The 13,639-nt window shown below is 40.9% G+C and overlaps 1 protein-coding gene across 6 annotated transcripts in view; it reads right to left on the bottom strand.

The window, feature by feature from the left end:
* The window catches only part of TPK1 (thiamin pyrophosphokinase 1), a 291,362-nt gene that overhangs the window by 76,897 nt on the left and 200,826 nt on the right, over positions 1 to 13,639 (bottom strand). For 5 of the 6 annotated variants that reach the window (XM_059712080.1, XM_059712077.1, XM_059712076.1 and 2 more), the window contains one exon: positions 9,784 to 9,895. In XM_059712080.1, coding sequence (XP_059568063.1) covers positions 9,784 to 9,895 — 112 coding nt within the window. Of the gene's footprint in view, positions 1 to 7,005; positions 7,044 to 9,783; positions 9,896 to 13,639 lie in introns of all 6 variants that reach the window. The other variant, XM_059712079.1, reaches the window with a different exon arrangement.

The following is a 13,639-nucleotide window of genomic DNA, read 5'->3' on the forward strand; positions in this document are numbered from 1 at the left end:
GCTCCCAGAGCCAACCTCCCATGGCCTGCCAACCTCCCCCCAGCCAGCCAGCCAACCTCCCTCAGCCCCTCCCCCTGGTCAGCTGGCCCCCCAATCAGCCCCGATTGGGGGGCACCAGCTGGACAACCTCTTGTGGCCCCTCCCCCCACCAGCCAGCCCCCCTGACTGGCTGGCCAACCTCCTGCAGTCCCACCACCTGGCCAGCTGGCCCCCTGATAGGTGTCGATCACTGGTCAGGCTGAGGGACCTCACCCATGCACAAATTTGTGTACCGGGCCTCTAGTATTCCTCAAGGGAAACTCAAGGTACAAATTACATAGAGAGAAGGTAAGTAACATGGTATATACTAATCTTAGAGAGTTACTTTGTCAAGGGGCTTACAGCCTTAATCTCTTCCCTTTTCTGGCCATTTAAAAAAAATTTTAATAAGTATATTTCTATTGATTTCAGAGAGGAAGGGAGAGGGAACATAGAAACATCAATGATGAGAGAGAACCACTGATCAGCCGCATCCTGCATGTCCCCCACTGTGAACTGAGCCCACAACCTGGGCATGTGCCCTGACCTGGAATCGAACCATGACCTCCTGACTCAACCACTGAGCCACAACGGCTGGGTTTTTTTGGATGTTGAAATCTCTACCCTCTCTCACTAATTCAATTCCACTGTGCGGTTCTGTGGCATACCCTATTGGACAGAGAACTTTCTGTAATCTGTACCTTGGGCTTCCCTCGAATTATAGGCAGAAAAAAATCAAGCAAATATTTTTTTTAATTTTTTTTTTTTGAGATACAGAGATCTATTTAAAGGCTGCACAATTTCCCCTTCTTTAATTTAAGCCTACTGCTCTCCAAATATTTCAGCTTTTTCACAATTTGGCCTCTATGTAACCTTCTGGACATAGTAGCAGTTTGCTGCTGAGAAACCCATGTACAATCTCAGCCTCCCACCACCACACCGTCCTGCTCTGTTATCACTGTTCCTTCTTTTCACCCTTGAATCTTTAAATTCAAAATCCCTGTCTTAACCATTTATTCTCCACCCTCCTTTGTGAAAGGTAAATACACTTTTTTTCCTTGATTCCTTACCACTAGTACCTTGAGAATAACAATGAGTGTCAAGTTCAGTTTATAATCACCCCAGTGATCAGACATCAGAGTGGACCTGCATTACACTGAAACACATTACATCATGCGCCACAAACCTGCATGAGCTCTAGTTTGTGATCTCTGGCTCTCAGGATGCAAAGGAATGTCTTAAAAGGGCTTCCAACATGATTTTAATGGCTAAGGTTAGTTCTCTGTCTCCTTTGCTCTAACCCTGCCCACATTCAGGGAAAATTCTACTTTCATTCAGGCTAAGGACTGTGAGATAGGTTATTTCACCATGTTCAGAGCTTTTAAAAATACATATAATCAGTGATGGATCTTTTATGCGCACAGAGGACTAGGCTAGGAAAATGAGCTTGGACAATTCACTTAACATCATGAGTCTCAGTTTCCCCATCTATAAAATGGAAATAATAATACTTCCTCTGCATTAATAAAAGCATTGATGTTATACCTGGATGAGAATGAGTGTAGAGAAAAGACAGGTCGTGCTATTCAAAATACAAAGTATGGCTATTTGGACCCAGTAGAAAATTATACCCACTAACCTGTTCCCAGAATAAAAGTTTATCCACCTGCACCCCTTGATTCTTTCTCTATAATTCATACAATGATCAAAAGTTATTGCTTTCCTGTCTCGGTATATTAGCTGGATGGCTGAATGCACAGAGCTCACGTCTGAATCAGCACAAAAGTGAAACCTGGAGGAGGGAAATGGAAAGGGACCCTGGAGCTTACACTGGAGTCATTCTCATCCGTCAGCCTGCCCACATAAATACTAGGAAGTCAACTCATTTAAACAACTTGGGGGGCAAACCTGAGTTATATTACGTTCCTGAGCGCTGGTCAATGAAATATTCGTCTCCTCACAGATTCCCATTTATCATATTCCCTCCAAATGCCTGTTAATTGTTTACATATTTAAATGCCAAGAATCAACCATAACAAATGTGTTGTCAGGTTGTTGGAGTTTTCTAAAAACAAAGCGGGATGGTTATGGCATACAGTAAATTATTATTGGTTCCTTATGCTCTCAGTAGAATCACAGAAGGGTGAGAACTAAAGAGAAGAAACATCATTCATGTCTAGTTCCAAATCTGCAGCACAAAAAATTGAATTGGAGCTGAGTTAATGAAATATGTATTTAATACAAGTTTGTAGTAGGCTATATGTCATTAGTCTGAAATGTCTGAAAATGTAGTATTTGTTTACAAATAGAGTACTTGAAAATCCTTCAGAATAACATAACCCAAAAATATTGTTCCTCTTTGTATTTTCTCTCCAGAACAATAATATGTACTGCTTATTGACCGCCCCCCCCCCCCCCCAACTTTGCCTTCTTCATAAAAGCTGGGTCCTAGTTTCCCATGTTTGTCTTTTTTTTTTTTAAATCCATTTTTATTAATTTCAGAGAGGTGGGGAGAGGGAGGGAAATATATAAACATCAATGATGAGAGAGAATCACTGATTCTCTGCCTCTTGCATGCACCACACTGGGGATAAAGCCTGCAACCTGGGCATATAACCTGAATGGGAACCTCCTCATTCATAGGTTGATGCTCAACCACTGAGCCATGCCAGTTGGGTGCCATGCTTGTTATTTTGTGTAATGATTCCTCAATTGCTCATATTCAGAACTAAACAAAAGTGTCAGTTTATATCCCAGAATCTATCAACACTAATAAAAGAGAAAAATGGTAATTGGCGTACGAGCTACACTTTTCATTGGCTAATCAGGGCTATATGCAAATTAACTGCCAACTAAGATTGGCAGTTAACTGCCAACAAGATGGCGGTTAATTTGCATATGTAGGCACAATGCAGGGAGGCGAAAGGGAAAGCAGGGAGAAGCCCCCCTGCCACTGACAGTGATCGGAAACCCAGGGGGGAGCTAAGAGCTGGGGGGCAGGGCAAAGGCTCCCCAGCCATGATCGGAGAATCAGGTGCCTTTTCTGCCCTGGCCAGTAATAGCAGGAAGTAGGGGTGGAGCCAGCGATGGGAGCTGGGCACGGTCGAAGCTGGCAGTCCCGGGAGCTAGGGGCCCCTTGCCTGGGCCTAAAGCGAAGCCCACGATCGTGGGGCCGCTGCAGCTGCGGGTCCCCGCTGCCTGGGCCGGACCCCTCAGCCAGAGGCGTCAGGCCTGGGCAAGGGGCCAATCTGCGATTGGAGGGTGATGGGGGTCAACGCCTGAGGGCTCCCAGTATGTGAGAGGGGGCAGGCTGGGCTGAGGGACACTCCCCCACGCCCTACACCCAGTGCATGAATTTCGTGCACCGGGCCCCTAGTATAATAATAAAACCCAAATTGTAATACACGGTAGTACCAATACATAGGTGGGCACAAGTGCTTGTGTGTGCAGAAGGATAGAAAGAAAGGTGATAGTGGTATAAGCAGTGACCTAGTACTTTGATGGTGTGTGTGTGCCCAGTGAATTAATTAATTAATACTTGACTGCTCTTTAAGGACCTTTAGAGCCCTTAGATTCTAATATGTGGCTATAAAAGAAATATAAGTGTCAAATTTTCACCCTTCATTTTTTTTTTACTATTTTAATCTCACATCTGATTGTTGCTTCTCATTGATACACATTCCCAGTTTCTTATATAAGTATAATCTCAAAGGCCAGAAAAGAGAAGAAATATAAGCAGGATAGAAAAAGGTGAGTATGTCTAATAAGAGACTGGTTACAAACCAGAGCTGGCTGAAGCTGTAGCAAACCTTCTGATTTTTTTCCTGGTTCCCAGGGATCAGACTGGACATTTGACTAATCATAAATGTGACTACAATCCTTGGGGATCAGAAATCAGACTGAATGGAAATTGTAACTCTCTTTTTGTGTGTGTGTGTGGCCACCAATTAAATTGTACGCACACAATTGGTTTGTTTTTAATTTTGTTTTAATTTTGTCCTGAGTCTTTATCACATGTTATCTGAGGCCAGATGAATGACAACACCGAAATTCAGTTTCTCAGTGACAATAGAAATAACCTCCATACATTAATTTTCAGAGTCACGCTAAAATTCAACGATATAATTGTATTCAATAAGTATCCTATCTAATAAAGAAGGAATATGCTAATTGATTGCCCAGCCCTCAAAGATGGTGGTGCCCATAGCCAATAAGGAGGGAATATGCTGACTAACTGCCCCACCCTCAAAGATGGCAGTGCCCACAGCTGATAAGGAGGGAATATGCTAATTGATTTCCCCACCCTCAAAGATGGCGGCGCCCACAACCACAGGATGGTGGCCCCCAGCCCCTCAGCCCCCCAGCTGCCCAGGGCTGCTCAAGGCTCAGGTAACCAGGGCCAGCCAAGGCTTGCGCTGTCAGTGGCAGCAGCAGAGGTGTGATGGGGCATCACCTTCCCCTGATTGCTGGGTTGCCTCCCGCCCCTGAGGGCTCCGGACTGTGTGAGGGGGCAGGCTGGGCTGAGGGACCACCTCCTCCCCCCTCCCCCCACCCAGTGCATGAATTTTCATGCACTGGGCATCTAGTTATTTCAGAAAATTTTTTAATTCATCAATTACAGACCTGCTATAGTAGGCTGAATAATGGTCCCCCCCAAATGTCTGCATTGTAGTCCCTGGAATCTGAGAACAAATTCCTTACATAACAAATATAAGGAATGTAATTGAAGTGAAAATCTTAAAATGTAATTGAAGTGAAAATCTTAAAATGTAATTGAAGTGAAAATCTTAAAATGGGATTATTCTAGATTACCCAGGTTTGTCCCAGGATCAATATATTCCTAAACAGTGAAAGTCAGAGAAAAAGGTATGTCAATGGAAGACATCACAGAGGGATGTGATCACGTCAGGCTGCCAGCTTGAAGACTGAGGAAGGAATCGCTAGCTGAGAGGTCTGGGAGCCTCTAGAGCAGGGATGGGAGACATCCAGCCCGAGGGCTGCATAAGGCCCACAAAATCATTAGGGCTGGCCCTGCCCAGGCTTAGGGGTGAGTTAATTAAATATCTGACCAAATAAAGCAGGCTAACTTTTAAGTTGATAACCTGTATGGCCCATGAATGATATTATAAATATCCAAATGGCCCTGGCAGAAAAAAGGTTCCCCACTTCTGCTAGAAGCTGGAAATGGTGAAAAAAGGATTCTCCATTGGAACCCCCAGGAGGACTGCAGCTCTATCGACACTTTGATTTTAGTCCCCTAAAACCCATTGTAGATTCTCATCTCCAAAACTGTAAGATAACAGATGTATTATTTTAGGACAGGTGGTATCAGTACAAGAAGAATGTAAGCAAGGGAACAGAATAGAGATTCAAGAAACATACTCAGGAACAGTAAAACTTACGGTATACTGCAAATCATTGGAGAAAGGATGATAAATGATGCTGGGGCAACTGGTTATCAGTAAGGAAAACAAAATTGGATCTCTAACTCATGTCATACACACAAAAATCAATTTCAAGTGAAAGAAAATACCTAAAAATAAAACATAAAACTAAAATATGAGAACATCTTTATGACCATGGGAAATAGAAAGAGGACTTAAGACACAGACATTACAAATCTTAAAGAAAAAGCTTCATAAATGTGACTACCTTTAACTAACCACAGTCTCTGTGATACAAAAAGGCCATACACAAATGGGAAAGGTAAAGAATAGCCAGGAGGATGATAATTAGGGTCTGAAGAACTTCTAAGAATTAATAAGGAATAAACTAAGTTAGCCCAAAGGCTAATAGGCAAAAGGCAGTAGCAATCCACGGACAAGGACACCTGCATGACCTGTAACTAGAGAAGGTACTTTCCCTCTCCAGCAGGGTCCACAACCAGGTATGGAGGTATGATTGACACTGATCAGATCAGCAAACAAGGTCAAAGCTAACAATTCCTAGAGCTGGGTAGAGACTTGGAGAGGGGACTCTGAATGCCCCTAGGATGAGGTCACATTGGAAGAATCACTGTCAGAGCAATATGGGGTGTACCTTAAAGGTGAGAGTGCACTGATCTAGGACGTAGCTATTTTAATGCTAGCTCCATACACCCTGGAGAAAATCTTGAACCAGACACAACACAGAATGTTCACAGCACACCATTATGCAATAAAGTATTGTAATACAGGTAGCACCAACAATATTTATAAAGATTGACTTCTGGGTGATAGGATACATAGGCATCTACCACACTTTTTTTTTTTATTAAAGACAGAACATGATGGGAGATACTGCAAATTGAAACAGGTAAGTCGGATTATTTTTAGAACATGTGGCATCAGATTTTAGAATAAGTGTAGCCTGGAAGAAATCAACCCTGGAGACCACCTGAGGAGGACTCAGATATGCTTCCTTAAGGCCTTGCTTACTTTCCTTGACCCAAAAAGTAACAGCCCCTGACTAAGTTACTGTATTGCCATTCTCCTCTCTAGGCCCAGCCCCAACCAGTCACTTTTGAGGTGTGAATGACAAAATGACACTGACCTCAGGCCTCTGCTTTCACAGACAAGAGCAGGGGCTCTTCCAGGTGTAAGAGGATAGTAAGAAGCTAGGAAAACTCCAGGGTAAGTGGAACAGGGAACTAAGAAAAGAAAATTAAACAAGGCCAAACAGTTTGGGCAGCTTGCAGCAACACCTTATCTCCCCCAACCAAGAACATGCAAGAACAAATGATTAATATCTCTTCTCCCTAAGCAGAAAACACCCTGGAAATGCTAAGGCAAGTGGGGGTGAAGGGGGAAGGAACAAAGGGGAGTTTATCTCACCCACTGAACAAAGAAGTCAGCCATCTTAGGATTTGCCATATGACAAGGGGTACATACAAACATTCCCCCCAAAAGCTACAAAAAAGTAAAAGGGAGACCTTGAGAGCTAATCTGTACCAAAATATCTGGCAGAAGAATCTTAAAACCTATACAGTAAAAAAGAAGGAACTCTTACCATTTGCAACAGCATAGATGGACCTGGAGAGCATTATACTAAAAAAGATAAATATCACATGATCTCATTCATTTGTGGAATATAATGAACATAAACTGATGAACAAAAATAGATCCAGAGACATAGAAGCATAGAACAAACAGACTGTCCAACTTCAGAGGCAAAGGCGGAGGGGCGGGGGAGTAGGAGAACAACCAAAGGACTTGTATGCATGCATATAAGCATAACCCATGGACACAGACAACATGGGGGTGAGGGCATGTGCTGGGGGGAGAGGTCAATGTGGGGGGAGAGGAGACATATGTAATACTTTAAACAATAAAGAATTAAAGCAAACAACAAAAAACCCCCACAAATCTATAGACAGAAAAGTATAAAAACCTTTGAACTCTTACGAGGCTGGCTCCTCAGATAAGCTGAGAGCCCATCTGCATTTTATGCCATATGTATTTTGATAGCTTTCCCTGCCTTGCTTCTTTAATAAATTTGCTTTACTACGATGTTGCTGCCTTGTCAACTGTTTGAATTATTTCTCTCGAGACTGACAAGAACTGAGGGGACAGCCCTCTCCCTTCAACTCGGGGCTGTCTGATAATATCATTTTTGGTATTTCTGGTGCCTATAACACAGGTAAAGAAATCCTTCTACTTCTCTTCAAGTCAACATTATGTCATTTCACATAATTGTTATTACTTTTTAATGAGGTTATATCACCTATGGGGAGACCCATTAATTAGCACTTTTAACAGAGATAATTAAACACTGTTTCTCAACTCTATTACTTTGAATACTCCATGAAGTTCCTAATTATTTTCATGACGTTGTAGAGAAAAAATGATTTCAAAAGTAAAATTAATTTGTAAATATATAAGTAAGTCATAGTGTGTAGCATTTTGGCAGGATCAAACATTAACCCAGGTAGGAAGGTTAAAAGCCCTACCCTCATCATACCCAAGGCCCCCATCCTGGAATAAACTTCATGATGCAGAATTAGGATATGTACATGACCGTGGTACCCAGTGTGTAAGAGGGTGTTCTAAAGAGCCCTGAAGAAGCATGTTTCATCCTATGACTCTCCCATTACTGTACAATAAAGGAAGTGGAGGCTATGCCCAGATAGCCAACCTTCACTTCTCTTTCCTCAATGCTCCTCCTATCTTGGTGTCAGCTCTGAAAAGTAAGGCCACTACCGATTCAGGCAGAGGCTCACCACTGTAGGAACAGTCCTTGGAAAGAACGGCAAGTCTGAGGAGTATGATTGTTTTTGGCTGTAATGTTTTCAGAAAGTTTCTCATGGGAGGTCATGTCAGTTTCAGCTAACCAGCTTCAAGGCCTGTTCCATACTTCTGTACACTGGAGATCTGTTCTCACCCTCTTTTCAAATCTGATGACTTCTCTGGACACTTGCTTCAAAATAACTCATTTCCACCCCTAATTGTTTCAGCAGTGGCTCATGGACAGTTCTTTTAAAGTATCTTTTCATCTTCAAATTATTTCTTTCTTGAAATATTTATTTCCTTGTGGGAACCTGAAAGCTTTACATGCTACAAAAGAATGACGACGTGGTTCCTTACTTTACTTTTTATAACTATAGAGGTATTGGTCAATCAGGGGAGAATCCCTTTGATAATCAGTCAGGCTCTTTGATTAAATTACTGTGATTCTTAAAGAGACTAGAGTTAATTCACAAGGCCTGATGGCTCTTTTGGCATCAGCATTATTTCATGAACAGATCCACTTCATTTATTTTTCTTTTAAAAGCAGATAGTTTTAGTATAACTAGAACTTAATGCAGTTAGTAAGTACTGGGAAAACATTTTAAAATTTAGTAAGAACAGCTAATCTTATAAAATCTCAGAGTTTTAATTATGAAAAGAACTTGCTACATTAGTTAGAATAGCTACCTCTCTGGGAAAGTAAATTAGATTTCAAGTACATAAAATCATGAAGAGTTCTTAGGTTTGACACTGAAAGTACAATCAATAAAAGAAAAAACTAGACTTTTTAGTTAATGAAATTTTCAAAAATCAAGAGATAAGCTGAAGATTCTGAGAAAATATTTACAAGTTATATATCTGACAAAGGACTTGTATCTGGAATATATACAGGTATCTCACAACTCAACCTAAAATGAGAAACAATCTGACTAAAATATGGGCAAAAGATCTGCACAGACATTACTTCAAAAAATATATACACGCAGAGCTGCCTCAAACAGATTGTCAAACTGCAGTGGGAAGGCCGGGGAGGGTTGGGGGGCAGGAGGTAGGGGGGTAAGAGATCAACTAAAGGACTTGTATGCATGCATATAAGCATAACCAATGGACATAAGACACTGGGGGATAGGGGAGGCTAGGGGACTGTCTAGGGCGGGGGGAAAAAATGGACACATATGTAATACCCTTTGTAATACTTTAAGCAATAAAAAAAAAAGAAGGAAAAAATATATATATACAAATGGCCCATAAACATATGAAAAGATGTTCAATACCATTAGTTACCAGGAAAAATAAAATAAAAACCACAACGAGATAACACTAAGGTGTGTATTAAAATAGTAGATAATATCAAGTATTGATGAAGATGTAGAGAAACTGGAACCCTCATACAATTGCTGGTGGGAATATAAAATGATGAAGCCACTTTGGAAAACAATCTGGCAGTTCCATGAAAGGTTAAACAGATATACCATATGAACCAGCATTTCCACTCCTAGGTATATCCCAAAGACAAATATAAAAAAGAGAAAGCCTCCCTCTGTGCAAGGGCTTTACTTACTGAGGTTCCACTTTAGGCCCGTCGTTGTAACCTGATTGCAAGGCTGTCCAACAGGAATAAGGCCACACCAGTCACCTTCCATTCCAGTGTCTACATGCAATTTGTGCTTTCCCTGAAGCAGAAAGGGGTGTTCATTAAGACAGGGAAGAGAGAGAGGGGCATTAATGAGCACCGAATACCTGGTTGGAAGCATCAGGGACATCCTAGGAACACTGCATGGTTTATCATACTTAATCCTAATAACAAATCTATATAGTACTATTATGTGCTGAATAATGCTAAGAGCTTTCACCTGGCTTAATCCTAGTGACAAGGTAGCTTATGTTAATTATCACGTTTACACGAGGAAACTGAAGCTTGCAGAGATTACATGTGTCCAGGATCACAAAGAGATAACAGTTCCTATCTATACCCACCTGCCAATTCCAGAGACTAAACTGGTTCTACAAACTAAAGATGTGGCACTATGTGATGTAGAATTCTAGAGCCTTATTCAAACACATGCTCAAGTGTAAATAAAATATTGGTTCCTAAATAAAACCTCTGCTTTTTCTGAGATTATAAATTTCAGCATGCAATGTCCATCCTAATAGTGGTTAACCTGGCTTTCTACATGTATAGATGTCTAGGAGCTGCTCAGTGAGAGTGCCTCTACCAGGAAACAGAGTATCTGCCCTAAACGAACTAGCATGTTTCTTCCATTTTGATTATGAAAACTTACGCAATCTACCAACTTTCATGTTTTTCCATTCAAAAGAAGATTAAAGTTAAATGTAATGCTCAATTGAACCCACAATGTTTCCTTTTAAATAGGATACTTGAAAACTCCTCTTCTACAAAGTAATGATTTTCCATTTCTGTTCTATTCATTATCTTTTGGGTACATGGTCTTTATAGAAAGATACCTCAAGTCCTTGTGGGGAAATGCCAAGGCATGCATGCATTCATAATAGAATAAAAAAGTATTTTTTATCATTCATATATCCCAGAAGAAAAAGTTCCAAAGGATATTGTTTTTTTAATAAAATAATGTCTTAAAATATGTATAATTACAACTTATTACCAGACTAAGGTATCTAAGAGTCCTTTTGCAGTCATTTTACTTTTATTCCAATGATGCCTTTTGTACTCTATGTTATAAGCTTCTAAAAACTTTATTTTGCTATCTATAAGGCTTAAACATACGAGTAGGCTCTCTTTGTCTTAGTCAAAGGATTGCTGTCATTAGGCAAATAATTGTCTAAATTTCATATAAGTCCTTGAAATTTAATATAAGTCCATTTGGATACTCATTACCTATATAATTCATACACATAAGGTATATTTTGAACATTCAAGCAGAAGGTATAAACTGGATTAAAAGGGCTTAAATATATTCAAATGAAAAGAAAATGTAAAGGGACTATAATACATTAGAGGCCAGGTGCACAACATTCGTGCACTGTGGGGGGGGGGTGTCCCTCAGCCCGGCTTGCACCCTTCCGCAGTCCGGAAGCCCTTTGGCGATGTCTGACGGACAGTTTAGGTCCGCTCGCCATGGGGAATGGGCCTAAGCTGCAGTTGGACACCATAGTGCTGCTGCGGAGGCGGGCTGCTGCGCTTGTCAGCCCGGCTTTTGGCTGAGTGGCACTCTCCTTGTGGGAGCGCACTGACCACCAGGGGGCAGCTACTGCATTAAGCATCTTCCCCCTGGTGGTCAGTGCATGCCATAGGGACCAGTCATTTTGCCATTAGGTCAATTTGCATATTATCCTTTTAGTATATAGGATTTTGAACTTGGTGTTCATCATTGGAAAAAAACATAGGCAACAAATGTCAATGCACACCAAGCAGTGGATTAAATGCACACAGAGAACCGTGGGTGGATTGGGAACACAATGCATGGTGAAAACGTAATATGTAGAAGGAAACAGAACTGGGGTAAATTACATAACCCATCCATACAAGTTAAAATAAATTCAAACACAAGACACTTTTTCTAATAACAGAACTTAAAACTATTATTTACACACACTAACATGTTTGTCTGTGGGAAGAGCAGGAGAACAGAATGTGGTACAGGGATAAAAGGGAGGCATCAACCAATCAATGAGCAGGCCTGGGGCAGAGATGACAATGGGCCATGAACAGATGAGCATTAGTGACTAAACACTGGATCTATACAAATAAAACAACAAATGTTTTCTAGATGCAAAGCCATACAAGACTTCTAAAAAAGTAGATACAATATTCTAATAATTCTAAACAATAATTAAAGAAAGAGGAATAATTAGAATACAGACAGATAAAGTCAGGAATGAAATAAAAATGAATCTTGTTCTCAAATAATAATCTTTGATGATTTTCTTTTTGTGTCAATATAGAGCAAAAGCATAGAAATCATCATTGTCATACAAATGTTCTACATAATACCATGTAAAAGTAATGCTATGATTGTTGTAAGGCTCAGGGGAGGAAAAGTGGAAGAAAGTATATTGGCCCTAGGTTTGCCATTGTTTTACATGTATTGAAATCAAGTTGTAGATTTTAAAAGGAGGATTTAAAAATTGCCCCTGGCCGGAGTAGCTGGTCACATGAATAACATGCCTACGCTGCGGGGCAGACTGAGGGATGAGTGAGATGTGAAACAGTCCTTTTCTTCAGCAGCTGTATTTCTCATTCATGAACCTCCATGCCAGTTATTTACAGAGCTATAGACAAGAGAAGGATGATGAGTGCATGGAAGGCAAAAAAAAACAAAAACAAAACCCAAACAAAACAGAAAAATTACAGATCAGGGACATGCTCAGGTGTGTGGAGTGGGGCAGAAGGCAGGCAGGTGTGGTCACTGAAGGATGGACAGGAGTCAGCACCATGGAGGGACAACGAAGAGGTTTGAAGGCCGAGGGTGCACATGTGCAAAGGCCACACAGCAGTGCAGGGACATCACTGATGAGGGGAGGGTTGGGAGGAAAGAGTGGTGCACAGGGAAACTATTCTGTGTGACACTGTAATGATGAATACATGACATTATGCATTTGTCAAAACCCACAGACTGTATAACACAATCAATTCTCACTTTTTTCTTTTGTTCCAAAAAGATGAGCAGCTGCATGTGCATGATCTTGTGTTTATAAACATGCAGATTTAGCTTTGCATGGTTAAAGGAGAGCAATGCTATCTATACTTTTCTCCTATATTCTCACATCTATGTGACATCTTTCAAAAATGAACAGAAGGAATTTTTATTCATTCCTCAGATTTCTACATTTATAATATATGCCAGCCTATATGTGATTTGACATATGCAGGCAGGCATACAGCCCAACATTAAAGAACTTCCCTGAAGATTTATGCCATTACTGGAGACCAGGGGCACCTGCCTAACCAGTGACTTCCATCCACGCTCATGAATCACCACTGCACAGACTCCTGTTCTGTCCCCTGTTCTGAGGCTCTGAAGTTAAAGACATTTCTGTACAATAAAGACACAACAAAAATCAATCAGACACTAAGCTTTTCCAATTGTGGTTATTTAAAACACATTAATTACCTCAGAAAGGTATGAAATGGTAACTTAGTGAAAGGGAGCAAAGACATTGCCTGATACCTATGCTAGAAATCACACGTGTGAGTGTGTTAAGGACAGGCAGTGTCAGGAAAGTATAGAGCAAAAGATACACAGTTACCTAACAAGGGCATAGGAAATCGCTGTCACTTTGCTTGTATTATACCTCGTCTTTGAAAATGACGAGGACATGATTGAGAGAAAAGATAAAGTTTGCCCCAGAGTTTGCTTTGCAAAAATACCAAAGACGGAGTCATCTCTCAAATCCAATAGCTATGCCAAGTTTTACCCAAAGTTATCTCAGTGTGG

The sequence above is a fragment of the Myotis daubentonii genome, chromosome 10 (genome assembly GCF_963259705.1).
Source record: "Myotis daubentonii chromosome 10, mMyoDau2.1, whole genome shotgun sequence".
Lineage (NCBI taxonomy): Eukaryota > Metazoa > Chordata > Mammalia > Chiroptera > Vespertilionidae > Myotis > Myotis daubentonii.